This window comes from Sceloporus undulatus, chromosome 7 (assembly GCF_019175285.1).
Source record: "Sceloporus undulatus isolate JIND9_A2432 ecotype Alabama chromosome 7, SceUnd_v1.1, whole genome shotgun sequence".
Lineage (NCBI taxonomy): Eukaryota > Metazoa > Chordata > Lepidosauria > Squamata > Phrynosomatidae > Sceloporus > Sceloporus undulatus.
Window position 1 is genome coordinate 36,691,658 of NC_056528.1, and position 26,895 is coordinate 36,718,552.

Consider the following 26,895-nt stretch of genomic DNA (forward strand, 5'->3'; position numbering starts at 1 on the left):
GGGGGGGGGGGAGAAAGAGCTGCTACTGGCAGCTCTACATGAACACAGGTTTTGTTGAGAGAATAAATCATACATTTGAATTGCACATTTTTGGGGTCAAACAGCAAAATGACTTCCCCAGATTTTGAACTACTAGAAAAATACTGAAGGTTGCCAGATCAAAACCCTGTGAAGCTGTTCCTTCTTTGTTGAGTGGAGATGGACTCCAAATAGGCCAAACAACAGCTGATAGAAAGGTGGATGACAAGATGGGGTGCTGAGGGTCAGGTAACGTCACCACTACGTCACCTACCAATTCAGCTATAGAATTAAAAAGGTATTTGAGGTATACCTTCCAGCATTTCACAGATATAAACTGGGACGCATACATCAGAGTGTGATCAAGATGGCAATAGGTATTAATGAGGAAGAATGTACAAACTAGAAGAGGCTGCAGCAGTTTGCTCTTCCCTGAGTCTAATGAGAAGTGCAAGACTCCATCCCCTTCTTATCATCTCCCCTGCTGAGGTAATTAAATGCAAACTATTTCTTGTACAGTACTTCAAACTCAGGGCTTTATCACCCCAGCCTGTTGTCTCACAGTAATGAAAACATACAGTAGGGAAACAATCACTATCCCTCGTTCTCCGCATTACCGCCATAGTGCCACTCTGGTGATGCATGTTCCTATCATTCTTCCATGCTACCTCCATGACTCTGCCTGCCTCCCTGTATCTGTCCTATGTAATGCATACATAATATTTTTTTGCCGCCATTGCACAATGTGCTCTTTGCTGCTACCATTTCACTCCTCTGACTGAAATCACCCACACACTCCATGTGGCTCATAATCTGCCCACCTCATTCACATGACCATGTGGTGCACCAACCCTTCCTTTGGTTCACAATGGTTGCTTTTACTCCATTCCCCAGTATTTATTTTGGAGATTGACTTACCACTTTGAAGGGGTGGTGGGGCCTCATGCTGCGGCCCTGATCCTGCCTTTTGAGGGTGCAAAAAGGAGCTGCAAAAAGTGGCTCCTTTTTGCAGTGTTGAAAGGGCATGATAGCCATGGTGGCTTCTTAGGCACTGCATCATATGGACATGGTGCCCTGGGGGCAGAGTTGGAGTGTGTGTCATCTGGATGCGACGTCCCAAATCTGCCCCCAGGGCAGCCTTTCAGGCCGGTCTGTGCAGGGCCTTTGTTTTGTTTTTTAATTTGTTTTGCTGTAATTGTGTAATTGTGGCATGCTGGCAACCTGCCATGGTAGGGCATTCATGCAGTTACAGCAAATCAAATTAAAAAAACAAAATTTCAGGGATTACAGTAAAAGCAGCATTGTTCTTATGCACCATAATGTCCTCTTTGCACAGACACCAGAAGTGTTTGGGGATAGGGAGGTGAAGAAGAGAACCATGCCCACTCACACCACAGGACTACAGTGCTCCCTCGGGTTATGAAATTAATTCGTTCCGCCGCGGCGTTCGTAACCCGATGCATTTCGCAAGCCGAAAAGGGCTTTCCGTTAGCGCTGGCAAGCCACGCATTTGAATTTCGCGCCGAAAAAAATTTCGTAACCCGAAAAAACCTTCGTATCCCGGAACAGTTTTTTCCAATCTAACTTTTTCGTATCCCGGAAATTTCGTAACGCGATCAATTCGTATCCCGGGGTACCACTGTACTGGAATATCGAATTGCAGTGGAACGAAACAATCTTGCCAGAAGCAATAGCCGAGCAGCAGATATTGGAGATGTTAATGGGTTTTTCCCATCAATGTTGTTGCAAATCAACAACATGCAACAACAGCAGAGTCACAACCCTGTGATAAGGAAAGCTTGAACACGGAACCAGGCCAATGTAATAATGCAACAATCTATTGTGTGATGAAGCCCCCCAATTTGCAGCAACTATTGTAAGCTGAGGATAATGAGAGAGGAGAAGGAGAAAGAAATGAGGACATTTTAAAAAGAGCTGAAAAAGTGGGAGAAAGCATATTAATCAGAGCTATCCCTGCCAAATCAAGGCAGTTGGAAAGTATCTGGAGGCATCATCTCTGAGTTGCAACCTGGCAATCCAGCAGAGTTTCAACTTCCTACTTCAAAACAACAAAAGAAGAACTCTGGTCACACATTTGCATGAGTTGTTTTAATTTATTTATTTAAAATGTCACCAGCCTGTATTTTCCCCAGGGCCATCTAGTTCAATTCCCTGCCAATGCAGGAATCCAGTGCTGAAGTACCCCTGGAAGGCAGGTATCCAACTGCAGCTAAAACTCTCCAGTGAAAAAGAGTCCACCGCCTTTTGAGGGAGACCCTTCCACTGTCAAACAGCTTTCAAATTTTGTCATTGAAGAGTTGCATTTTATGCTGCTGCTGTTTCTGTAAGCTTCTTAGGGGCTGTTGGGCAGAGAAAGGCTAGGCAGGCATTTTTATGAAATAAACAAATATTTTATATAAACTCTCAGTGGTTTAACAGCAAAATGTTCCAAGAGAGAGAGAGAGACATACAAAACTCAAAGGATTCTGTTAAAAGCATTACAACAGTCATCCAAAGGCAGAGTCAGACACTTGCTTAAATAACTGCACAACTCTACACGTGGCAAACTCCAAGGTTAAATCCCACTGTATTCAACAAAGATTTAAACATGCTTCATGCCATTTGGATGTACTGGACTATAAATGGACTACAACTCTCAACATCAACAGCCAAAAGGAACAATGGGATCATAGAATCATAGAACTGTATTGTTGGAAGAGACCTCAAGGGCTTTCATCCTGCCATTCAGGGATATACAATCAAAGTATTCCTGACAGATGGCCATCCAGGCTCTGCTTAGAAACCTCCAAATAAGGAGACTCCACCACTCTCCGAGGCAGTGCCTTCCACTATCTAATAGCTTTCACTGTTAGCAGTTCTTGCTAATGTTGAGATCTAATATCTTTTCATGTAGCTTGAATCTATTGCTCTGGGTCCTATTCTCTGGAGCAGCAGAAAATAAATTTGCTCCATCCTCAATATGACATCCCATCAAATATTTAAACATGGCTATCATATCACCCCTGTCTTCTCTTCTCCAGGCTAAACATCCCTAAGCCACTCATAGGGCATAAGGTTGTGAGTTCAATACCAGTCAGGGGTTCGAGATCGACTCAACCTGGCATAGGTCATTAAAATGAGTACCCAGCTTTGAGAGGTGCATATGTTTAGCCAGGAGAAAAGAAGGTTAAGAGTTGATATGATGGCCATGTTTAAAAATTTGAAGGGATGGCCTATTAAAGAAGGAACAAGCTTGTTTTCTTCTGTTCCGAAGATTAGAACATGGAGAAATGGATGGAAGCTACAGGAAAAGAGATTCCACCTCAACATTAGGAAGAAGTTCCTGATAGTAAGAGATGTTCAACAACATTGCTTGGAGTGTGGTGGAGTCTCCATCTTTGGAAGTTTTTAAAGAGAGGCTGGGAGGCCATCTGTTGGGAGTGATTTGACTGTGTATTCCTGCATGGCAGAATGGGGTTGGATGGCCCCTGGAGTCTCTTCCAACTCTATGTTTCTATGGAATTCAATCTTCAGACCATTTTATGTGGAAAGGGAGATGGCTTCCATTTAAAATATGGAGCAAGCCCTTTGGCAAGAAAAGAAAGGTGGAGTCTTGAAATTTCTTGAAGCAAGAAAAAACCATAGCCCTTCCTTGGAGGTCTTTAAGCAGAGGCTAGATGGCCATCTGTCAGGGATGCTTTGATTTGGATTTCCTGCATGGCAGGGGTTGGACTGGATGGACCTTGTGGTCTCTTCCAACTCTATGATTCTATGATTCGCTCTGAATAATAATAATAATAATAATAATAATAATAATAATAATAATAATAATAATAATTTTATTTGTATACCGTTTTCCCATAGAATCCCTTTGGACTACTCAGAATAAGGTAGTTCAATCTGGAGCTGGTTAAACTCCAGGTTCACGTGTACTGGATCCAGTAAAACAGATTTTTACTTTCAACAATGGCTATTTTGTGGCCACATGTCTGCAGAAGCAATTTGGCATCCTTTTTAATGGATTATTTGGAAAGAGACTTCATCAATCTTTTACATTTAGCTGGAAAGGGCAAATACTGAAGTAATGTTATTTTTCTTCCAGCCTGCTTTTTTAAAAAACAAAATTAAAAAATCTCAGGTTCATTGCAAATTACATGTGTGGACAATGTGTGTAAATAAATCATAGAGTCCATTATCCAAATCAAGAGTATATTTATTTCATAAAAGTGCTTTTTGTATATCTTAGGAGAAATGTTCTCCAACACAAAAGTTATAAAAGCATTATATTTAAGCATAGGCAGCAGAGCAGAAATGATTTGTAAATTGTTTATTCCCTTTATTCTTTTCCTTTGTAAAATCCCAAGTTAAGGGGGGAAAACTCAGAAGAGAAATCCTCATAAAACTTTACTCAACAGACTCAGAAGCTTTCTGGCTTCAAAAGAATGCATTTCAAAAGGGAACTGGAGGGGAGAAAGTACTGAATACTATCTTGTGCTTTTCTCAAATAACTTTTTTTTGCCCTAAATTACTTAAAAGTTATACGAGATGGTTTTGTCAAGAGCAGTGCCTGAGTCATATGAGCAAAAGAGGTGTTTGTTTGTTTGTTTAAATGTGAATCAAAAATAATAAAGAATGCTAAAGGTTGCACTAATAAAGCAAGGGCACATCAATTAACAACTGATTAGGTTTAACCATGTAGTTTGGGTGTGTTACTATGGCCATTAAGTGTAGATGTTGGATCTATTTCTCCTATGATTCATGCATCAGGCTTTGGTTTTAGGCACAGGTTCTGGTAGAACATTACAAGCAGACATGGGAGTATATCAAACGGGAGGAATTTCTCTTAAATTTGAATGAAAAGAAAGTGGGGCCAGAACGCATTCACTTAAAGTCACAAGTTTCGCGCAATTATGTGTATGTGCATTGCTTTCGAACTGGCTTCCCATTGCCCAAAAATAGCATGCCATTGCCCGAATTTGTGTGTGGCAGTCTATCACGCAATAACGTGAAACCACATGATTGCATTTGGACTGACTTCCCATTGCCCGAATTTGTGTGCAGTGGGTTAACACGCAATAATGTTAAATTCCATGATTGTGTTCAGATTGCCATCGGATTATACTTCCAATTCCCCTTGTCTGATAAACTCAATGGTGTCTGTTCTGCCCCCAACATGATACTATTGGTTGTGAGGAACAACAAGACTGCAATTGTTCCCCTACAAGTGGTAGATTTGGAAATACAATCTGCCCTTGGCTTATACAGGGGATCCGTCCCCCCGTGTAAGCCAAATACCGCACATGCTCAAGCCTCATTCAAGCGAATGGGGCTTGTGCATGCAGCGGTGCGGTGGCGCGCGCACGTCACGGATGCACGCCCCAATGGGATGCACTGCCTCTTGCGCCCTGTACGCTCCTGCACGGCTTTCAACATATGCTGAAAGCCGTGTATGATGCGGGCGCATTTTACAAGTCAGCCGCACACCCAGTTTCCAGTGGGCTCTTGTGCACAGGGCCGGCTCATCTATATAGGTGAACTAGGCGGCTGCCTTGTGCGGCAAAATTTAGGGGCAGCTTTGCAGTTTTTTTGTATTTTGGCTATGGTTTTATCGTCTGTGGTTTTATTGTGTTTTTAATTCTGGAATGTTTTTATGATGTTTATATACTGTTGTTCAAATTTGTATAATGTTTTATACCCTTGTTGTAACCCGCTTTGATCTCCCTTGGAAAAGCGGGCTATAAATAAACAGTATTATTATTATTATTATTATTATTATTATTATTTGTGTAATTAAACAATATTAAAGTGAAAACTCATTGCAGCAAGTGACGCAAAAGCAACCTACTGTATGATGATTTCTTTGTACAATGGCCAAAACATAAATGTGTGCCCCCCTGTATTTGTGGTATGGTTTTTAATTGGTTTTTTGACTAATTCTCAATACTATGACGAGAGATTGGAACCTTAGTTTTATGTCCTGTTTAGCTTTAGCAAATGAAACAGCAGAAATCAAGGGGTGAGAATATCAATGGGAAATCAATAGGTGAGGGGCGACTGGGGGTGCCAAAATAATTCTCGCCTAGGGTGGCCCAATACCTAGTTGTGCAAAATATATTGTTGGTTACCCCTTCCTTCCAAATTAGCTCGAATATGCACCAGTACTCAATTCCATACCTTCTGATCTTTGATACATAATTTCAACTCAAAATCAATTTTAAAATAGTTCCTTTAAAACATTGTGTGCCTTGTAAGTCATTTCCGACTACGGCAATCCTAAGGTGACACTAAGATGGCATTTTCTTGGCCTTTCTCTGAGGCTGAGAGAATGTGACTTGCCCAAAGTCACCCAGCAGGCTTGCATGGCTAAGTGGGGATTCAAACACTGGTCTCCAGAGTCCTAGTCTAACGCTCAAACTGATAGACCACCAGCTCTTTTCACAGAAATGAACAAATGCATCAGCGATTTTTGGAATTTACAATTTGCCTGCTCAGTTTTTCTCTCTCTTGAAAGAACAGTTAGAACTCATCTTCTTCTTGAGTGACATGGGCAATAAAAACTTTATAAGCATCTTAATACTTAAAAACATATAACTTTACCAAAAATTACTCTGCCAGAAAATATATAGCTGTCTCTCTCTACTAGACCACCTTGTACATTGGCTTGTGAAGCTATTTGGAGATTTCAAAAGCCTATTGCTTACTCTTATTACAGCATTACACTAATATGCATTTTCATTTTTTTTAAAATGCCTTTACTGCACCTTGCCAAAACTCACAAGCTTTTTCTCGAAAGGTGAGACCACAGTTTAGTAGCAGAGGACATGATTTGTAGGCAGAAAGTTCAGTTCCTGGCATCTCTAATTAATAGCATCAGGTGATGTAAAAAATCTGTGCAAGACCCTGCAGAGCTATCAGCCTGCCTCATACTGGTACCTTCTTGTTGTTTTGGACTATAGCCCCTATCATCCCTAACCACTGGCCATGGATTGATGGGAAGTACACTCTTCAACATTTGAAGAATACCAGATAAGTAAGGCTGCAGCTAAACATATGAGACTGTTGTTGTTGTTGTTCTTGTGTGCCCTCAAATCATCTCCAACTTATGGTGACACTGCTGAAAACTTATCACAGGGTTTTCCAGATCAGATGTCCAAAGGGGGTGTGCCATTGCCTTCTTCTGACTGTGAGAGAGTGTGACTTGCTCAATGTCACCAAATGGGGATTCAAACCCTGATCTTCAGAGTCGTAGTCCAATGCTCAAATCACTGCACTATGCTTGCTTTGGACTACATGGGCACATAAGTTGTCCAATAAATTATAAGGCAGATTCCAATTTTCTTGAAAATGCAAAATGGTTAAGGTAAAGGACATTCAAGCCCCATTAATTTCATTGGAAGAGTTAAGAGCCTGCTTCATCTCCCCCACCGGAACCAACTGAGCATAAAGGCTGCTATCCTGTGCACACCTATTTGGGAGTAAGAACAGTGTAACCCACCAGAAATGGTCTCTGAATAGTTTGGCATAGGAATGTGCATGATCTGTGGGTCAGTTCATGCTCAAAATCTTGGATTGTGGAATCAAATGTGACTGGGGTTTTTTTTCTCCAGCATAATTTCAAAGCATGGTGGAGTAAATATTGTTATGTGTCCACTACATAAAGACTGTTGTCCATCTGTGTCGCCCATCAGCAAAGTTCAAGACTGAGCGACATTTTCTCTAAGATCCATATGTGATCTGGGCTGATCTCTCACCAGTGACTGGGGTGAAATTGAGACTCTCCATAACAACAAACCGTATCCTGCTTAACAGTCAACATTTAAGTCTGTACATTTGCAACTGTCCATTTTCTGTGTGTAGGAGGGGCAGGAATCACCTCCAGCAAACCAAAGGAGCGGAAATGCTACAAGATTTCCTGACAGGAATTTCCTCTAAGATGTTTCCATCTACTAATCCTGAATCTAGACATTGGTGGGAGACACAAAGGAAGGGAGAGGGGAAAAAGGGAGGTAGAATGTTTTTAAAGAGAAGATGTTCAATTAAATGTTGATAATAACTCTGCTTTAAGAGCAGATCTTCCTCTATATAGAGTTTGGAGGCAGCTTGAAAAATAGGTACAACTTTTCTGCAAAGTGAGGACCAATAACCTATAACTGCCACATACCCATTTTATTTCTTACTAGACGTTCCATAAAATAAAACAAAATAGCTAACTGGAAATTGCATCAGAGTTGGGCAAACATTTGACCTGCTTCTGGTTGTATTATCTGAAAAAGGGAAGGAAGGCTGCAGTGAAATAATTTTCTGCCAGAGACTTCTCCAACTCCCATCATCCACAGTCATGCAGACTGGGGATGGTAGAAACTGCAGTCCAAAATTCTGAAACTGTTAATTGGTAGACAGTTTTTATCCTGTTTTCCAAGTGCATTATTTTAATTCAGGGGAGCTGTATCCCTCCAGACTATGTGTGGTGTAGTGGTTTGAGTATTGGACTACAATTCTGGAGACCAGGATTTGATTTCCTATTTGGCCATGAAACCCACTGCGTGACTTTGGGCAAGTCACATGCTCTCAGCATTCAGAGAAAGCAATGGCAAACTCCTGAACAAATCTCTCCAAGAAAGCCCTATGATAAGTTTGCCTTAGGGTCTCTACAAGTTGGAAGGCACACAACAACAACCAGATCCACTGTCTCTGTCCAGTTGCCATGCTGGCTGATAGGACCTGATGGCCAACAAAATCTAGAAAATTAGAGGTTCTCCACCCTTGGTTTAGCTGATGTATGGAGGATCACCATGGGGCAGAAAATAATGGGGTAAAAATGTAAAATAGAAGCACACAGACTGCTTGATTAACCAATGCTTTTGACCCAAGTGTGTCAGTGGAAAACAGTCTCCTAAATGCAATTGCTTTGCAAAGGCAATCAGCAGGCCAAAATAAATAAATGAAAATAAAAACCTGTGATTCATCTCCTGTCTTGAACTATATTGCTCAAGCATTCCCACTGGTTTTCCACAGTCTCAGTGGAGGGACACCGCACCATGCCCATATGGAGCTAGGTACTCCCACCTTTGCTACTCTATGAGTTAATAAAGGGAGGGATCCTAACTCAAATCTGGTCCTAGGATGAGCAGCTGTATTTATATTACTAGGGGCCAATTTACTGTTCCTGAGGCCCTTGAGGATTACACAACTGTTACACCCAACAGCCAAACTGGAAGTGGCCAGAAGTTCATTTCTGATTCTGAAAAATGGATACTTAAAAATAATAATCTTAAAACAATGCAGGGGGACTTACAGCCTATTTAAAAGCCGAGCAGCCTTTCCTGGAGCCCTCTCTCTGTTTTTTAGCCAGCTAAAGAGTCCGCAGAGTATGGAAGGGCCAGGGGTTGCTTCATATGCCACACTGAGCACCAAGGCCACCTGTGGCTTATGCAGCAGAGTATGTACTTTGCTTATAGAAAGTCCTAGGTCCTGCTCCTGATATTCCCACATAAAAATAGAAAGGAGGCCTGGGGAAGAGTTGCTGCTGGCAACCAGTAAAGCCAATGCTGATCCAGATGGACAAATGGCCTGAATGTCGGTTTCTTTAACTGGAATGAATGGAGAGGTAAATATCAAGTGAGAGAGCTTACAGTATATGGTGCAAGAATCCCATGGTGCTGCAGCGTTTATGTGCTTCGAGAGATAGGTATTGTCTCCCATGAGATCCTGTTAGTGACAAATATGGATTTGTCCTGACCTTGCCACAAATACATTCTCCAGCAAAGTACTTCATGTTACAAGTACAGTGAGAAGGAGAAAGAGAGAGAATTCACAAATGCGACAGAATTTGTCCTGGAACTGGGTGTTGCTGCAGGACTCCCTGAGGGTTCATTTGGTGCCAAACACTGACACACATTACTGCTATTAGATATCACTGGCCTGGTGGTTTTGCCAGGTCAACAGATCCTGAAATGACCAGACAACATAGAGCAGGGGTAGATAACAAACACCTCTTCCACCCCAAAATATTAAGAACTGAGTATTGTGCCTTCTGCAATCATCACTTAACTTTACATTGTATTATGTAATTCCCCACTTTTTTAACTGTAAAAGGTGTAGTGTGAAAGCAGGAGTCATATTTGGGAGAAGATGGTATTGCTTGTAAAGGGGTCACAAGCCCTACAGAGTTGTCCATCTGTGGCTTATGAGCTGGAAGTGAATGACTCAGAGAACATGGAAATCATTTTAAGTAAGAGCCAGCTCAAAATGTTGGATGTATTTCTTAAGATACCTGATTCTTAACCCAAGACCAACATACAAAGTGAGAAGTTATAATACTTGGTAGCTGGCAACTCTTTTCAGTTGGAGGAGGTTATCTGCTAAGTATGAAATACTCAAAGCTCAAGGCCATGGCTGAGTTCACTTTTCACTTGTTCTTCCAAGCTATGTTCATGGTTTTTTTTTTAAAAAAGCTCTTTTTCATACACATTTCTTAAATTTAGCCTTCCAGTCATTGCCCCAGGCGTTCCCATCAGGCTTCTTTCCACACAGTGCACAAGCTGTTTTCACACTTCATAATTCAACAAGGCTATGCAATGCATTGCACTCCTCTCTGATTTCTGTTCCTCCTTCCACAACATAAATAAAATTATCTTTTATGTAGCTCTTTCTCTGGTCTGGAGAAAGGCCAATCTTTTGCACTCTTGGCTGGGTGCTTCTGAGCTAGCTCAGAAACACAAGAGGAAGGGAAAGGAAATGTACTTTCCAAAAATCAAAGCAAAACCCCAAACCTAAAGGATGTCTTTTGCTTACAGCAGGAAGAAAAATCATGCATGCCCCCAGATGCTGTAGGACATTCACCCCAACTAGCATAATCAAATGATGAGAAATGCTGGGAGTTATGGTTCAGCAAAATCCCTCCCCTTGCTTTACAGGAACAAAGAATAGCTCTTGACATGCCAACTGTACATCCTGCTGTTGTCCTGTAAATTTCATCATCTGTGGTTTATATGGGCAAAGTCAATAGAAGTTTAGCAAAACACTCAGCAGGGTTGGTAGGACATGGCATGTACACTGGGCACCCTGCAGACTGTGACAAAGAGGTAGATGATTCCCTTACATTAGTCAGGCATTTCAGTTTTGAAATTACACCACTTTTTTTTAAATGTTAGTTTTTGTGGTGCCTACTTTTTCTGTAATGATTAGAAATCATAGAGACTCTGGGGGCAGATGGGTTGGGGCTATTAGGAACTGCAGCCTCATCCCCTTTCCCACCACCATTCTCTTCTCTTTTTGTGTCTTGTCTTTTAGATTGTAAGCCTGAGGGCAGGGAACCATCTAATTAAAAATAATAATTGTAAGCCGCTCTGATAGCCATTAGGGCTGAAGGGCGGGGTATAAATACCATAAACAAACAAACAAACAAACAATAAAATGTAACTTTTCCAAACTCTGTTATAAACTTTCTCCTTCCCTATGACCAAACTTTGGTCAGAGTTTTTAGTTTTTTGTGGGTTTTTCAGGCTATGTGGCCATGTTCTAGAAGAGTTTATTCCTGACGTTTCTTGGTCAGAGTCTTTTCTTTCCATATCAGATTTAATATACTGTACCGGAAGGCTGTATATTGTGATTTATCACTATGTCTTTGTTGTACTTCTTCAGCAGTTTTTCCAGGTCTTCATTTCTGCTTGTAGTATTGTGTCATTTGTGTATCTTAGGTTGTAAATGTTTCTTCCTCCTATCTTCACTCCTCCTGCCTCTGAGTCCAAACCCACTGTGTACAATATTTTTTGCACATAGATTGAATAAATAGGGTGATAGTATGGAGCCTTGACTGACACCTTTGCCAAGTGGGAACCATTCTGTTTCTCCATATTCTGTTCTGAGGGAAGACTCTTGTCCTGAGTACAGGTTACACATCAGGATGATCTGATGTTGTGGCACACCTATTGTATGACTTAGGTGACTCATCACCTAAATACCTTGCTGTTAAATACCTTGCTGTAGCCAATAAAACTCATGCAGATTTTCTTCTGGGACTCCCTTGTGTGCTCCATTATCCAGTGGATGTTTGCAATGTGATCCCTAGTGCCTCTCCCTTTCCTGAATCCAGCTTGTACCTCAGGGATTTCTCTCCTGCAGAATTCTGAACATTACTTTGCTTGTGTGAGAAATTAGTGTGATAATTCAGCAACTACTGTAACCTTTTGTATCTCCTTTTTTGTGTATGGGAATATATATTGATCACTTCCAATGTATGGGCCATTGCTTTGTTTTCCATATTTATTGACAAATTTTATTTAAAACTAAGTTTGATTCTGTTTCTGTTGATTGTAGCAGTTCTGTGATCTGTTCTTGGTGATTTGTTCTTTCCAATTGCTTCGAGTGTGGTTTTTACTTTGCTTTCCAAATTTTGGGATTCATCTTCATAAGTTTATTATTCTCACGTGTTGGTCAGGATGACACACATTTTCACATAGATCTTCTGTATATGGTTTCCATATTTCTAAAAATTTCATTGTGGCCATGTATTGTGTCCTTTTCTGATCATAAAGCACTTCCATTCTTGATTTTCATTCTTTTTTTAATTCTCACATTAATTCTCAGACCTCTTGCAGATGAGGTCTCTTATTCTTCCTTTTTTATTGTTGGCTTCTATTTGTCTGCATTGATTGTTGTAGTAGTTCTTTTTATTCCTATGCACTAATTGTAGATGACACATTATTACTAGCAGAAACAAAGACCTGGAGCAATTACTGAAGAGGGTCAAAGAGAAAAGTGCCAAGGATGGATTCATTCTGAACATTAAAATGAAAACCCAAAAATAATGACCATAGAAGATTCACAAGAATTTGTTCTAGACAATGAGAAAATTGAAATACAGTACGCCCGTGCCATACGCGGGCGCGCCATACGCGGCCTTGAGCATACGCGCTCAAGCCGCGGGGCGCGCGCGGGGCGGAAGGGGCGGCACTTCCCATTCAATTGAATGGGTGTGTGCACCCGTTGTGCCCTGCGCGCGCCTGCGCTGCCGCGCACGAGCCCCATTGTTTCCAATGGGGCTCGAGCATAGGCGGAATTCGCCTTACGCGGGGGGATCCGGAACGGATCCCCTGCGTAAGGCGAGGATGGACTGTAGTCAAAGTTTCTATACCTTGGTTCAAACACTGATCAGAACAGAGACTGCAGTCAAGAAATCAGATGAAGTCTAGGATTGGGAAGGGAAGCTATGAAAGAAAAGGACTGGATCATAACATGTAAAGACATAACTCTGAACACTAAAGTGTGGATTGTCCAAGCCATTGTATTCCCCATCAACATATACATGTGTGAGAGCTGGACAGTAAAAAACATACCTTATATACTTGTCCATATGTTCCATTTCCAACAACTTGTACTAGTTCAAATATCCCTGCTGGATCCTGGAAAATAATAATAATAATAATAGATTAATTACTTTTATTCTAAAGCAGTATCTTGACTTAAATCCAGCTGCTAGTCCAAACTAGAGGATACCCTCTGACAACACTGCTAAATATACATCAATGCTTATATAAATCCCATTGATTCAATGATCCCTCCATTCCAATTGAAGAAAGCTGACAGGAACAGAGTAAACATATTTGAAATGTGTTATGTGGTGTAGTGATTTGAGTGTTGAGCTGAAACTGGAGACCAGGACCAGGAGCTCGGCCATGAAACCCATTGGGTGACCCTGGGCAGGTCACAGTCTCAGCCTTAGGGGAAGGCAATGGCAAATCTCCTTTGAACAGATCTTGCCAAGAAAAACCCACGATGAGTCACCTAAGTCATACATGACTTGAAGGTACGCAACAACAAACAACAGAGGAGAATACACTTGATACCATGGATCAACCAAAAGACAAATAAATAGGTCTGAGAACAAATCAAGCCTACACTCTCCCTAGAACCCAAAATGACTGAACTAGAGATATCATACTTTGGATTGCATAAATACCCTAAAGCAGTGCTTCTCAGATAGTGGGCGGGAATCCCCCCCCCTCCCCACAGGAGACAGCAAGACTTGGAGGCTCTGATCCCTTCTCTTCCTCCTGCCAAACCTTTTTATGTGTAAAATTTACACATGCATTGACTTTAAAAAATGAATGATATTATTTCCGTCTAAAACGTTAAAATATGGACATACATGAATGTGCAAATGAAAATACATACACTAAATAAACAAAATATTTACATTCAGATACTATGTTGAGTGGAGGGCTTGCAATGTCCACATATTGATATAAAAGGGGGAGGGTAAGAGTAAAATGTTTGAGTACCACTCCCCTAAAAGGCACCAGATCCCATAGGATTGGAAGCTAAGTCAGGTCCACCCTGGTGAGTACTTGGATGTGAGGCCTCCAATGAATACCAGGTGCTAAAGGATATATTTCAGAGGAAGGAGCTGGCAAAACCACCCTTGAGTATTCCTTGCTTAAGAAAATTCTATAAAATTCATGGGGTTGCCATAAGTTGAAAGGTGATTTGAAGGCAGACATACACACATACATCTTACTTTGGAATGTCACAAGATGACATGATGCAAATGAAAAGAAAATAATGTTTTGATTAAAATGGAAAACAGTAGGTGAATTGACTCTAGGAAGGAAACCAGAGCCCTGAGTTTGTAGGACCTGAGCAGAGCTGCACTCATGGAGCTGATTCATTCATAATATCAACATAAACAAAAACTTCCATAGACACCAAATGGATTTAATCCTTTCACCCTACTGACAGGCATTTCTTACATTTAGATTGTAAAAGGCTTGGGATACAACCCATAAGGAAGATTTCTTGCATGGGTTTATTTGAAATAAATAAAACCTGACCAGCCCTGCTTTTAAAAAATCAAATCCAGATGTACATAAGTCCAAGTGGAATCCCTCTTCTTACTTGCAAAGAGTTAATGGACACAGTTGTCTCCAAAGCCATGTGGATGGCAAGCCTGAGAACAAGGAAGGAAATGCCAGTCTAAGGGAGCCGCAGCTATTCTTGTAAAGCATGGACAGAACAGATAATTTAACTGTGCTAAACCTCACCCGAGCCAAAGGCAAGCAAAATTCAGTTTTCTAAAAATGGCCCAAAAGAAAGATTGGAGGAATGCTGATCTAAAATCATGGAGAAGTCAGTGCCAAGCCACTGCAGTACAAATATTACAGGGTTCAAAAGGGTGGTGCATATACATTCTTAAGCAGCAACTCTTGTTTTCTTTGCCAACTACGAACTAAGTTTATTTAAACATCCTCCTTATCGATGGTGGCTAGTACTTTCTGTATGAGCTAGAAGGTGAATCCACTTTTGGGGTTTAGTTTGAATTAATAGTATATCTACACTATAGAAATAATGCAGCTTGACACCACTTTAATGGGCAGGGTTCCATCCTACAGAAGCCTGGGATTTGTAGTTTGGTGAGGCATCAGCACTCTTTGGCAGAGAAGGCTAGAGACCTTGTAAAACTACAGATCCCAGGATTCCATATGATTAAAGTGGTGTCAAATTGTATTATTTCTACAGTGTAGATGGACCCTGAGTTAGAATTTGAAAGAATTCATCCAAGGTATGGAACGCTACTTCCCAAGTTCCTTACAGAATGAAACCCAAAACAGATCTGGTATTCCCCCAACATGGAAGCCTCCAGCTGCCAATGCTTTTCAGAATTGGGAAGTTATCCCCACCTGCTTTTAAGTTAAAAAGAAATCCAACTAGTTTGGATGTTTAAGTGCTTGTTTTTCAGTAATAACCCAGGGTTACAAGGACACTAAAAGCTGAAATGTTCCAGTTGACTTGAAAGATGCTTTTGTCCTGCTCTGGCTGGTTTTTAGTTATTCTGCAAACTTTCTGTTATATCATATCTAAACAAAATGGCAAAACCCTGACCTTCCATTGTTAATTTTATATATAAGGAAATTCCACATTGACATTTTTGAAAGGACAAACATATCAAACTGAGAAGAGAGTGACATTTAGCTATTTTAGCCTAAAAACCATGTATTTCCCCCTGCAAGTTATATTAGGGAATGGAAGATACATTTATTAAAGGGGGGGGGGTTAAAAATGTTTACAGCACATGAATTTAACTGTGAACTTCCTAGATCTTCAGAGTGAAGAAAACATTCCAAAAATGTTTTTAAAAAAACCTTTCTAGGCCTGCAGCCATTGCAGAGAATGACATCAAAACTGTCTTGACTTCCACCTGGGTTAAATACAAAGGAAGTACATTAGGCTTTGATTTCCTGTACAGTTTTCTTTCTCACAGTCTTGCACATGAGCATGAATGTAGCAAGTTGGCTTTGTGGCATCCAGGTCAGCCGTCTTGCTTCAGCCTTTTGGTCTTCTTGCCCAATGATAAAGACAAAGCAAGAAGAGGAACATATGGTACGGTGCATTACAGTAATTAACCTCAAAGTGATGAATGTTTGGGTCAGAATTCTGGCATCTGTGAAAGGAAATGTAGCAAACTTGGCAGTGGCTGGATAGCAGAGAGGCACTGAGACTCAGGGATACCAAATGCTAGCAGAGAGGAAGCACTACATCAAAGATACGTCCAGCTCGGAGATCATTAAGGACTTGGCCGGATCAGAAGACGAAGCCATAATAGACCATGGAATGAGTCCGCTAGAGCAAGGGCAAAGCAAGCACCAATGTCGGCACTTAATAGTGGATCACTGCTGCCTGTAACACAAGAGTCGGTTTAATCTTACAGGTTGGCAAAATGAGTTACCTCTGGCTGCGTCTGCATTGCAGAAATAATGCAAATTGACACGGCTTTAACTGCCATGGCTCAATGCTATGGTATTCCGCAATCTGTAATTTTGTGAGATATTTAGCCTTCTCTTTCACAGAGCTCTGGTGACAAACCAAACCACACAATCCAAGGATTCCATAGGATCAAGTCACAACAGTTAAAGCAGTGTCCAACTGTATTATTTTAGGAGCTACTTATCTTCTCAGCTATACAGAGCATGCACTGGCTTTCGGGTGAACATGCAAAGAAGATTCTATGCGTTTGGAGAAAGCTAGCTTTGTTCCTTAGGAAGGGGGCAAAACTTAGAAAAGTTTTTTTTTTGAGAGGGTGGGTGGGACAAAATCCCTAGACTGGGAGATTCCAGTTTCTATAATCCCCAAATTTATGTTTCCATGCTCTTGTACTGGGATCATATTTCAATGGGAGAAGACAGACCAACCTGACATTCTTCGGTATGAAGCAAATGACCAGGATGTTGAAAAGCTTAATTTTAGGACTACAACATCCAGAACACACCAGCCAAAACTATTGGTGTCTGGAGTCTGGGGGTTGAAGTCTAGAATCCTGCCCCCCCCCCAAAAAAAAGCTTTGCAAAGGAAAATTCCCAGCATCACTACCACTACATACCCAGAAGCTGAAACTTTCTTGAATGCAGGCCATGGTACAGCATCACATACTTTTGTCACTAGCAGTTTAAGAGTCAGGCAATGTGGTATATCTAGCTCTGTCTTCCAACCCCTCTCTATCACCCACTCTCTACTCCACCTGGCACCTACTACAGTCCACTCATATAAATGGCACATTGCAAGAGAATGAACAGTTCACATCCCATTGCCAGAGCAATGTAAGAACAGTGTGTGGTCCTTTCTGCTAGACTGGAGAAGGCACTATCCAGGAATAAAAATATCGGGGGCACAAGGGCACATCAGCACCTCCTGTCCGAAGCATCTATCTTGCCCTGCCTAAAGGTAAGGCCATTAGTGCTCCCAGGATCTGTTATTAGTATGTCTAGTTTTAAAGGTTTCCAAACAGAATAACTGGGGAGACCCTTTGTTTGAGATACTGGAGCGGTGTTTCCAGTCAGGGTAGACAAAACTACGCTAGGGTGAACCAATGATCTGGTTCCATATAAGTTCACAGATACAAAATGACCCCTCAAAATTAAGGTCTCAGAAATGTTACTCTACAAACCAACTACAGCTCAGCTAGGGAATTTGGAGGATGTCGTCTTAAAAAATAACACTGAACACTGTAAATAGCAAACACTTGGAACAACTACTGAAGACACTTAACAAAGAAAGGGCAAAGGCAGGTTTACAGCTGAACATTCAGAAAACAAAAATAATGACTAGAGATGATTCAGATAACTTGAAGCGAGCCTCACTAGATAATGCTTGGTAAGGTAGAAGGCAATAGGAAAAGAGGAATACCCCACTGCAGATGGACAGACTCAATAAAGGAAGCCATGGCCCTGAGACTGCCAGAGTTGAGCAGGGCAATTGAAGATAAGGAGCTAAGGAGGTCTATCTTTCATAGGGTCACCACAAGTCAAAGTCAGTTTGATGGCAGTTAACAGCAGTGTAAAGAAGTAACACTGTCCACTGCTAAGTGCTACCAAGCACATCATACTTTACCTTCCTGTGTTCTGTTGAAAAGTACAGGACTTTGAGATGAGCCCTAGATGGCTCAGCTAATGCCTTCACTGATAGATGGATGTTTGGGTAGAGCAGGTAAGAGAGCTTTGAGAATAGATGTGTCATTATGGTGTTAAACTACAGCGATGGAGCAGAGTTTTCATGATTATTTTTATTTATGCATTTTGTGGTTGTGTTTGAAGGCTGGCATTCCTTGGAATGCAATATGTGTCTGCCAATGCATTTAGCTTGTATGGCTTGTATGCATGCAATTTTCCAAGCTCAAAATGTATTGTATGCTTTAACTAGCTCCTGAAGAAGTTTGTTGCAGAAACAAACACCATAGGAATAGTGTTTGAGAAGGAAACAATCACACTGTGATTTTTTAAAAACATTTACAGTTCCTCCTCACTTTTGGCTTTGTTTAATATAAACCAGCTTCATATACTTTCAGGACACTGATTTATTACATTATTTGCCTTGATATCAATGGGTAGTGAATGTACTTTTTTTGAGGCTAGTAACAGGTGGATTTATTTGCAAAGCTGATTTAATGGCCAGGAAGACCCTTGAGTTGAGATACTGGGCCTCCATCTGTACCTTTTAATAGCTAGATATTGTGATGGATGCAGCTTTTCTCACGCAAATGTGACAAACTGCTGAAATGTTCTATCCTGCATGGAGAGGACCGATCCATCTGTCATAACAAGGCAGGAAACGTAGTGAACAACCCTTAAGTCGACAGCATGGGTTAAAGTACCGATTTGAGAAAGGCAAATACCAATGGAGGTTACCAATTACATTAGGTAGGATTTTATCTGCGGTGAGGATAAGGTGCACAGCTTTGAACTCATAAGAAGAAATGAGAGATATGAACATAACCAACTGCTCCAGAGAACAGGACCTGAACCATTGGATTCAAATTACAAGAAAGGATATTCTGACTAAATATTAGGAGGAACTTCTTGATGGTAAAAGCTGTTCAAGAATGGAAGAGACTATTTTAGAAGGTGATAGACTTTCTGGTGTTGGAAGTTTTTAGATAAAGATTGGATAATCACTTGTCAGGGATGCTTCAGTGGTGAATTCCTGCAGTAGTAGTAGGTTGGGATAGATGCCCTTGGAGTCCTTTCCTATTCTATGATTCTATAAATAACTATGAAAAACATAGGTGTCCCCTCCAGCCCCGAAACCTGGTCACTTATATAAACATAGGATCCACATTCTTTCAGAAATCTGAAAGTATCCTGCCATGTTGTAGTGATGCACTGAAATAGAAACTTTTCATAGATGTCTTGGAGAGACAGTAGCTCAGTGATAAAACATTAGCTTTGTATGCAGAGGGTCTCAGGTTCAAGCGTGGCCTCTGTAGGTAAAGCTAGTGAAACATTCCTATCTTAACAATCTGAAGAGCTGCTGTCAAGTGGCATAGGCAGCACTGCATGCATTACATGAACCAAAGGTCTCACTCAGTAAATCAGCCTGCTTTCTATATTGCCAGCTGCTAGGAGGCACAAAGGATGCTTAATAAGAGCTGAGCTGTCAGATCAAAACAAGAGCAACTGTGAGAGTAAACTACCACGCTGCTATCTCCCTTGTGGGAAGTCGATACTCATTTATTACACGCAAACCGGACCTCATGCCACAATCATTGGCCCCAATCCAGGTACAGTTAGTCAGTGCTTCTGACAGGAAGTAGAACATATGATTGCTTGGAAGTAAGTCTTATTGTGCTGAATGTACCAAGATGCCTTCTAGTGAGTCAGACCAAAGGTCTACCCAGCCCTGCATTGCTAGTTATGATTGGTACTAGTTTCCCAGATTCCCAGAAACAGGAATCATTTCACCTTCCAGATGTTGTTAGACTGCAACACCCAGCAACCCTCACCACTGACTATGGGAGTTGTAGTTCAATAAAATCAGGAGGGCCACATGATTCCCCTGTCTAGTTACATGCCTTTAAGTATTTGTTCAGACTCTTTGAACTAAATATACTTGGATCTGAACCTAGTAACTTCGATATGCAAAGCATGTGTGCAGAGTCTGAACTAAACCTTTTGACCAATCTAATCTCCACAGAACAGATTACTGTATTCATTTTAGAAATCTACAGAAGCATAAAGTAGCAACTATGTAGCTAGTAATAGTCTTTAAAAAGTTACTTTAAGGCTGACTAATAGTTTAAGTTTGTCCTTAGGTAAAGTCAGGCGTGTTACAGACCGCCCAAAAGCGGGCAGTCTGCCGCCGGCGTCATTAGCTGCGCTGAGAAGCCCCAGCGGCCAGACCACGAGGCTTCTCAGCGCAGGTAAAAAGAAGTGCCGAAATGGTGCTTCTTTTTGACACCTGGAAGTGGCGCCGCGAGGCGCGCATTCGCGGCGTCACTTCCGCCGCGCGACGTCCGGACACTGTGCGTCCAAGACATAAAGTTGGCAGCACCCATGTGGACGGGTGCTGCCATTTACTATGCGCTTTGTGCGTACTAGGAACGGGGCCAGTTAGGAAGGTAAGACCCTTCCTAACCCTAGCATGCCCCTTCCTAACCCTAGTATGGCGGAGCGCGTACTAAATGGCGGTCTGTAATGCACGCTGGCACAAGTAGGAGCAAAATGGGACACTCATTTATAGAGACCATTCCATGTACATTTGAAGATATGATTAGAATATGAATGGCATTAAACAGTGCTTGCAAATATAGGAGTATAATTGCAAATTGTATGTCTCTGTGATGTGGTTTGTTGTTGTTGTGTGCCTTCAAGTCGTTTCTGAGTTATGGCGACCCTAAGGCAAATCTATCATGGAATTTTCTTGTCAAGATTTGTGCAGAAGAAGTTTGCTATTGTGGTCCACAAAATTGTATTTTAAAAGAACTTCAGCTCCCAGAGAAATGAATATGTGACAAACAGAAAAGCCACATATTAAGGAATGAATGTCTTGAGTTTGATTTTTTGGTGTGCAACATCAGCTCATGGTGAGAGCGTATGCGAACGTGTTATATACACATGCATCTCTCAAATGGGAATATAAAAGTGATGGATTTTCCACCTAATGTCTCAGACCTCTTTTTTTTTCCTGGTTGGAAAATACTGCAAAATGCACGATAAAATCTTTATTTAGCATGACAAACTGAATCCTAGCATGATTTGTTGAGATGACACTGTACTTCTGGGTGCATTCATGTGTCCACATCCTCCCAGCAAATGGGGAGAAGTTCATTAGATTTGCCTTATGACAGAAACCACCAGCCATGTCGGTCCTTTAAATGATTCAACACGCATTCAGATCATGAGGCTAAGCCAACTTCAGCTGATCTTGAAACATTCTGCCAAACTGAATGTTTGCTGATGATCTGAAGACAGATGGAAGCGCTCTGATGAACCCAAAGGTTCATCCCACCCTTGTTGTTTCAACCAACCCAGAGATTGGCTGAAAAAATAATGAGAAGGACAATGTTTTAGGTGGAATTTATCCAGGAACTAACTTCTGGGCAGCTGCACAGCAAATAAGTTCATTTTTAAAAAAAGCCACAAACTCAAAGTTTTTACATGAGGGGAAGAGACTATTTTTTCTGCCCAAACAATTGGAAGTTGGGAAAGGTAATCGTGGCAAACTATACAATGTGTATAATTCAAATGAGAAAAATTCCAGCAAGCTAAACAGAGTAAAATGATCTAAAACTACAAGGCAGGCCTGTAAATATTTTTTCAAGCTCTAAGATATAAACAGACAAGAAAGGGAACGATCCTTACATGATGACATTATCTCCTCTGCTTTTTTCTCTCCAGAGCTTTAGAAGTATCCCATGAGACTGAATGTTTTAACTTTCAGCTACAGTAGCCATGGAGAAAAGAATGCAAAACTGCATGGTTTCCAGTGTTAATGTCCCAATTCCACATCAAATCCACCAGCTGATGCAACCTACTTCAGAGTGACCATCCCCAAGAGGCAATGCTTTTACCAAATTCCACAAGATTGTGCAAAGTTCTGGAGGACTCAACATTTGGAGCACTCTCATGAAATTATTTTAGTTGTTCTGAAGAAAGTTGTATTACCTGCCAAAAATTATTTTTCTGTCATTAAGTGTGTGCAAAGCATGGAAATGATATTCTTTTGGACTACAACTCCCAGAATCCCCAGTCAATATGGAAGGGGGTGAGAGAGTTGTCTTCAAAATGGTAATATTTCCAACCTTTGAGAGTGTGAGTGGTAAACTCACAGCACAAATTTTGTTTCATTTCAGCCATGAGCTCCTAGTCACAGGTCCCCTTCTTTGCCCCCTCCCGATATGTAACACTGGGAAAATACCAGTCTACTTCCCAGGGCTTTTATAAGTTTTACTAAAATTGTATATGCATTACCTGCACTGAGCACTACCTGCCTACTAAACAAGTTGACTGCATGATTTTAAAAGTATAGAGTTGTACAGAGTTGCTGGAGCATTATGGCTGAATGTGAACTGGGACGAGTGAAGCTCAGCTTGGTTACTGGGTTTTCTTGGGGTGTAGAATTCAGAGTTAGCCTGCAATATCAGTATGCAAAGGGATCTTCTAGCACCTTAAAGACCAACTGAGCAAAAGACATTGTAGAATAAGCTTTCGTAGACTTGGGGCCCAAACAGACAGGCCAAACTAAAGCTGCTTCGGATCACTTTGGAAGTGTGCTCTTTAATTGATATGTGCATCCTAAGAGGCCGGAAGCTGCGCCAAAGCCATGCCCCAATCCTAAGGACTGGAGCGCAGTTTTAGTGCAGCTTCTGGCCTCTTAAGATGCATGTGTCATTTAAACAGCATCCCTCCAAAGTGACTCGAAGCAGCTTTATTTTGGCTTGTCTGTTTGGGCCCTTGGTCTACTTCCTCAGATGTATGGAGTAAACTGGTGCCCAGGAAGGATCTCTATAATCAGAATGTATGAATAAACATAGGAATGTAAAACTTGTTAGTATGATGATGAGATGGCCAGTTTATTGAGGGACCAAAGTCAAGAGGAAAGATGTTGCCGAAGGCCAGAGTGGGTGGATGACTATATGAATGGTGGAGAGAGTTTTGGAATGTGGTTTTGGCTGGAAACCAAAAAAGAGATGTGATAAACTGACCAAGAAAATTTTCATGAGATTAGAGTGTTAACCAGTATTATAATATGTGTAGTGTGCTGGGAAGCCATCCTCTCTGTTCAGTCCGCTGTTGATGGAGTGGAGTTTGTGGAGGCTTTTTATTTATTTATTTTTTTGGCTAACCAGTTGCTTAAGCCCCTTCATCTCCAGGCAAGTGGAATCCATGGATAAAAAAAAATGTGGCTATGGAGGTCCAACCATATGATTCTAACTTTAGTACTCTGTCTTATATTTGCTTTTATAGAAAATGGCAAAATCAAGGTGTGCTTTTTGAATTTTTTTTCCATATTTTTTCAATATTTTGAATCCATGCATGGATGAATCTGTGGATCAAAAAATCCATGGATATGGAGACTCAACCATACAATGGCTTGGATGAGTCTAATTTTGTGACGTTGAAGGCTTCCATGGCCAGAATCCATATACTGTATATATATATATATTGGTCGGGTTTTGGGGCTGTGTGGCTGTGTTCTGGAAGAGTTTATTCCTGAGGTTTTGTTGTCATCTGTGGCTGGCATCTCTCCCCCGGAATTTAAAGATTTTTTTCAATGTTTTCAAATCATGGATAGTGGAATTCGTGGATCAAAGGTCCATGGACAAGGAGGGCCAGCTGTACAGTGGCTTGGATGGTTCTGATTTTAGTACTCTGTATTATATCTACTTTTATAGACAATTGCAAAATCAAGGTGTCCTTTTTGGATTTTTTCCCCATATTTTTTCCCAATACATTCAAAACCATGGATGGTGGAATCCATAGAGCAATAATCCATGGATAGGGAGGGCCGACTGTACAATGGCTTGGATGATTCTGACTTTAGTAGTCTGCGTTATATTTACTTTTATATTAAATTGCAAAATCAAGGTCTGCTTTTTTCTGAAGTTTATATATTTTTTTCCAACATTTTCAAGCCATGGATGATGGAATCCATGGATCAAGAAATCCATGGATAGGGAGGTACAATGGCTTGGATGAGCCTGACTTGAGTGCTGTTGCATATCTGTTTTTGAAGCCATCACTTTGGGCAGGCACCAAGTGCCAGGGTGCCACTGCCAGCCTTGGTCCCTGGCTGCGCCTAGCTGCCCAACCCTTGCCTTCCAAGTGCCCTGCTTTGCCAAAGGGCAGGGCCAGCTCTCCCTGGCTCTCCTCCTCCTTCAAGCTATGCCATGCCATGCCAGCCACGGACTTACCCTGAGGGTGCTGAGGTCCAGGCTATCCAGGCTCCGGGCGCTGCAGTCGCTGGCCATGGTCTGTGCACCGCTGGGTTCCCTTTTGGCACGCGCAACCGGTGCCAAGAGCGCACAGCCTTGGCAGGAGCAGCCCTGCAGCTGCAAAAGCAAAAAAATGCCCAAAGGAGGGGAAGGAGCAGGCTCAGAGAAAAAGAATGCAAAGGAGACTTTCCACCAGGCTTCAGTCCTTGGCTCTTTTCTTTTTTCTCTTTCTTTTTTTCCTTCTCTCTTTCCTCCTTTGCCAAGCTAACGGTCCTCTGGGCTCAGCCCTTGTCCATGGTTGGTGCGCTTTTGCCTGCCTGCTGGGACAAATGCAGGAAGCCTGACATGCAAAGCAGGAAAGAACTGCAAAAAAAGAAAGGAAAGAAACAGGGGGGAGGAGGAGGGGGGAGTGCAGAAAAAAGTTGTATGTATTTGTGTCTCTCTTTTCTCTGCGCTTCCCTTCCTCCAGCCAAATAGAGAGGAAGCAGCCTCCAGCCTTTGACCAAAAGAATATAACTTTTGCACAAAGTTTGCAAGGAAGTGACGTGCCTTGGGGGTGGGAGGAGAAGTTGATGCAACAAGCTGGAGTTGGAAGGGCATTTTCTTTGTGGGGGGGCATCTTCATAGTTGTTGCAGCAGACAGATTGATGCTTCCTCCTTTCCACTCACTAGTTTATTGGAGTGTGCCTTCAAGTTGTTTTCAACTTAAGGCAAAGCTCTCCTGGGGTTTTCTTGGCAGGTTTCTTCAGAGGGGGGTTGGCCATGGCCATCCTCTGAGGCTGAGAGAGTGTGACTTGGCCAAGATCACCCAGTGGGTTTCATGGCTGAGTTGGGAATCAAACCCTGCTCTCCAGAGTCACAAGCCATGAGTAGCAAGAAGGAAAGTGTTCCTCCACTCTTGGAGGAAAGCAAAGCAAAGCTCACTGGTTTGTCATTGCCTTTTGGGATGCCTTTTGGGTCCCAATCTTGGGAGAAAAGCAGGATAAAAATAAATATGATGATGATGATGATGATGATGATGATGATGATGATGATGATGGATTGGAAGGTTTATTGTGATAGCAGCTTTGCAGAGGCATGGAAGTATTACATGGGTTTTTTGGGGGAGATGTGGCAATGTTCTAGAAGAGTATATTCCTTTTCCAGAACACAGGAATAAACACTCTTCCAAATTACAGGAATAAACTCTTCTAAAACATCACCACATAGCCTGAAAAATCCACAAAATCCCATGGATGCCGGCCATGAAAGCCTTTGACTTCACATGGAAGTATTCTTTTCTTTAATACAAAAAGCAAATCCTGTATATTCTGCAAAATGCTCAAGGCATAACTTGTGGCATGGTGGTTCCTTCTTCCTATCGCACCTGTGTCTTCATCTTAGGAAGAACCCTCCACAGATACTCACTGAACTGTCATGTCTTGGTAGGGTCAGAGCCAGAGTCAACCCCATGACCACTGGGTAGGGGATTTTGGGAGTTGTAGTTCCCAAAGCACATTTTCTGAGTTCTTCCAGAACTTTTTTTTTTTAACCCGGCTCGCCGGTTTCCCTGCAGAGGACGCCACTCACGTCCCTATACCATCAGGGAGGAGTGCCAAGGACAGTTGTCTGGTGCTGCCGTTGCGGATTCTCAGGAGGGAGGGAGACTGAGGAAAGGGTGTGTAGCTAGTATTGTCAGGAGATTGTTGTCCTGATTGTTTTTTCTCCTGTGTATTGTGTATCGTATTTTTAGACTTTTATTGATGTCGATTGGATTGCTGTTTAATTCTTATTTATAATCTGTAACTTGTCCTGTAATGTATTTCTACTATTGTTTTGTAAACCGCTGTGATTGCAGGAATGGCGGTATATAAATAAAATTTCAATCATTCAATCAATCAATCAATCAATCAATCAACCAACTACTGCACCACAAGAGGGCCTATCTGTTGTTTTTGGTGGGTTTTTCAGGCCGTATGGCTGTGTTTTGGAAGAGTTTAATGCTGACGTTTCGCCAGCACTGTTTGCTGACAAAACAGGAATAAAATCATCCAGAACACAGCCACATAGCCCAAAACCCCCACAAAAAACTATGGATGCGGGCTGTGAAAGCCTTCGACTTCACATTGTCCTAGCTGTTGCTTTGCTTACTGTGTGCCTTCAAATCATTTCTGACTTATGGTGACCCTAAGGTAAAC

General features: G+C 41.6%; 1 protein-coding gene across 1 annotated transcript in view; it reads right to left on the reverse strand.

Moving 5' to 3' along the window:
- Positions 1-25,218, reverse strand: part of LOC121936852 (mitogen-activated protein kinase kinase kinase kinase 4-like) — a 107,961-nt gene extending 82,743 nt beyond the window's left edge. The window contains exons 1-2 of the mRNA XM_042479505.1: positions 24,698-25,218; positions 13,356-13,421 (exon numbers count right to left, since the gene is read on the reverse strand). Of these exons, the coding sequence (XP_042335439.1) occupies positions 13,356-13,421; positions 24,698-24,754 (123 nt within the window). The 5' untranslated portion in view covers positions 24,755-25,218. The remainder of the gene's footprint in view (positions 1-13,355; positions 13,422-24,697) is intronic.
- Between the last annotated feature and the right edge of the window lie 1,677 nt (positions 25,219-26,895).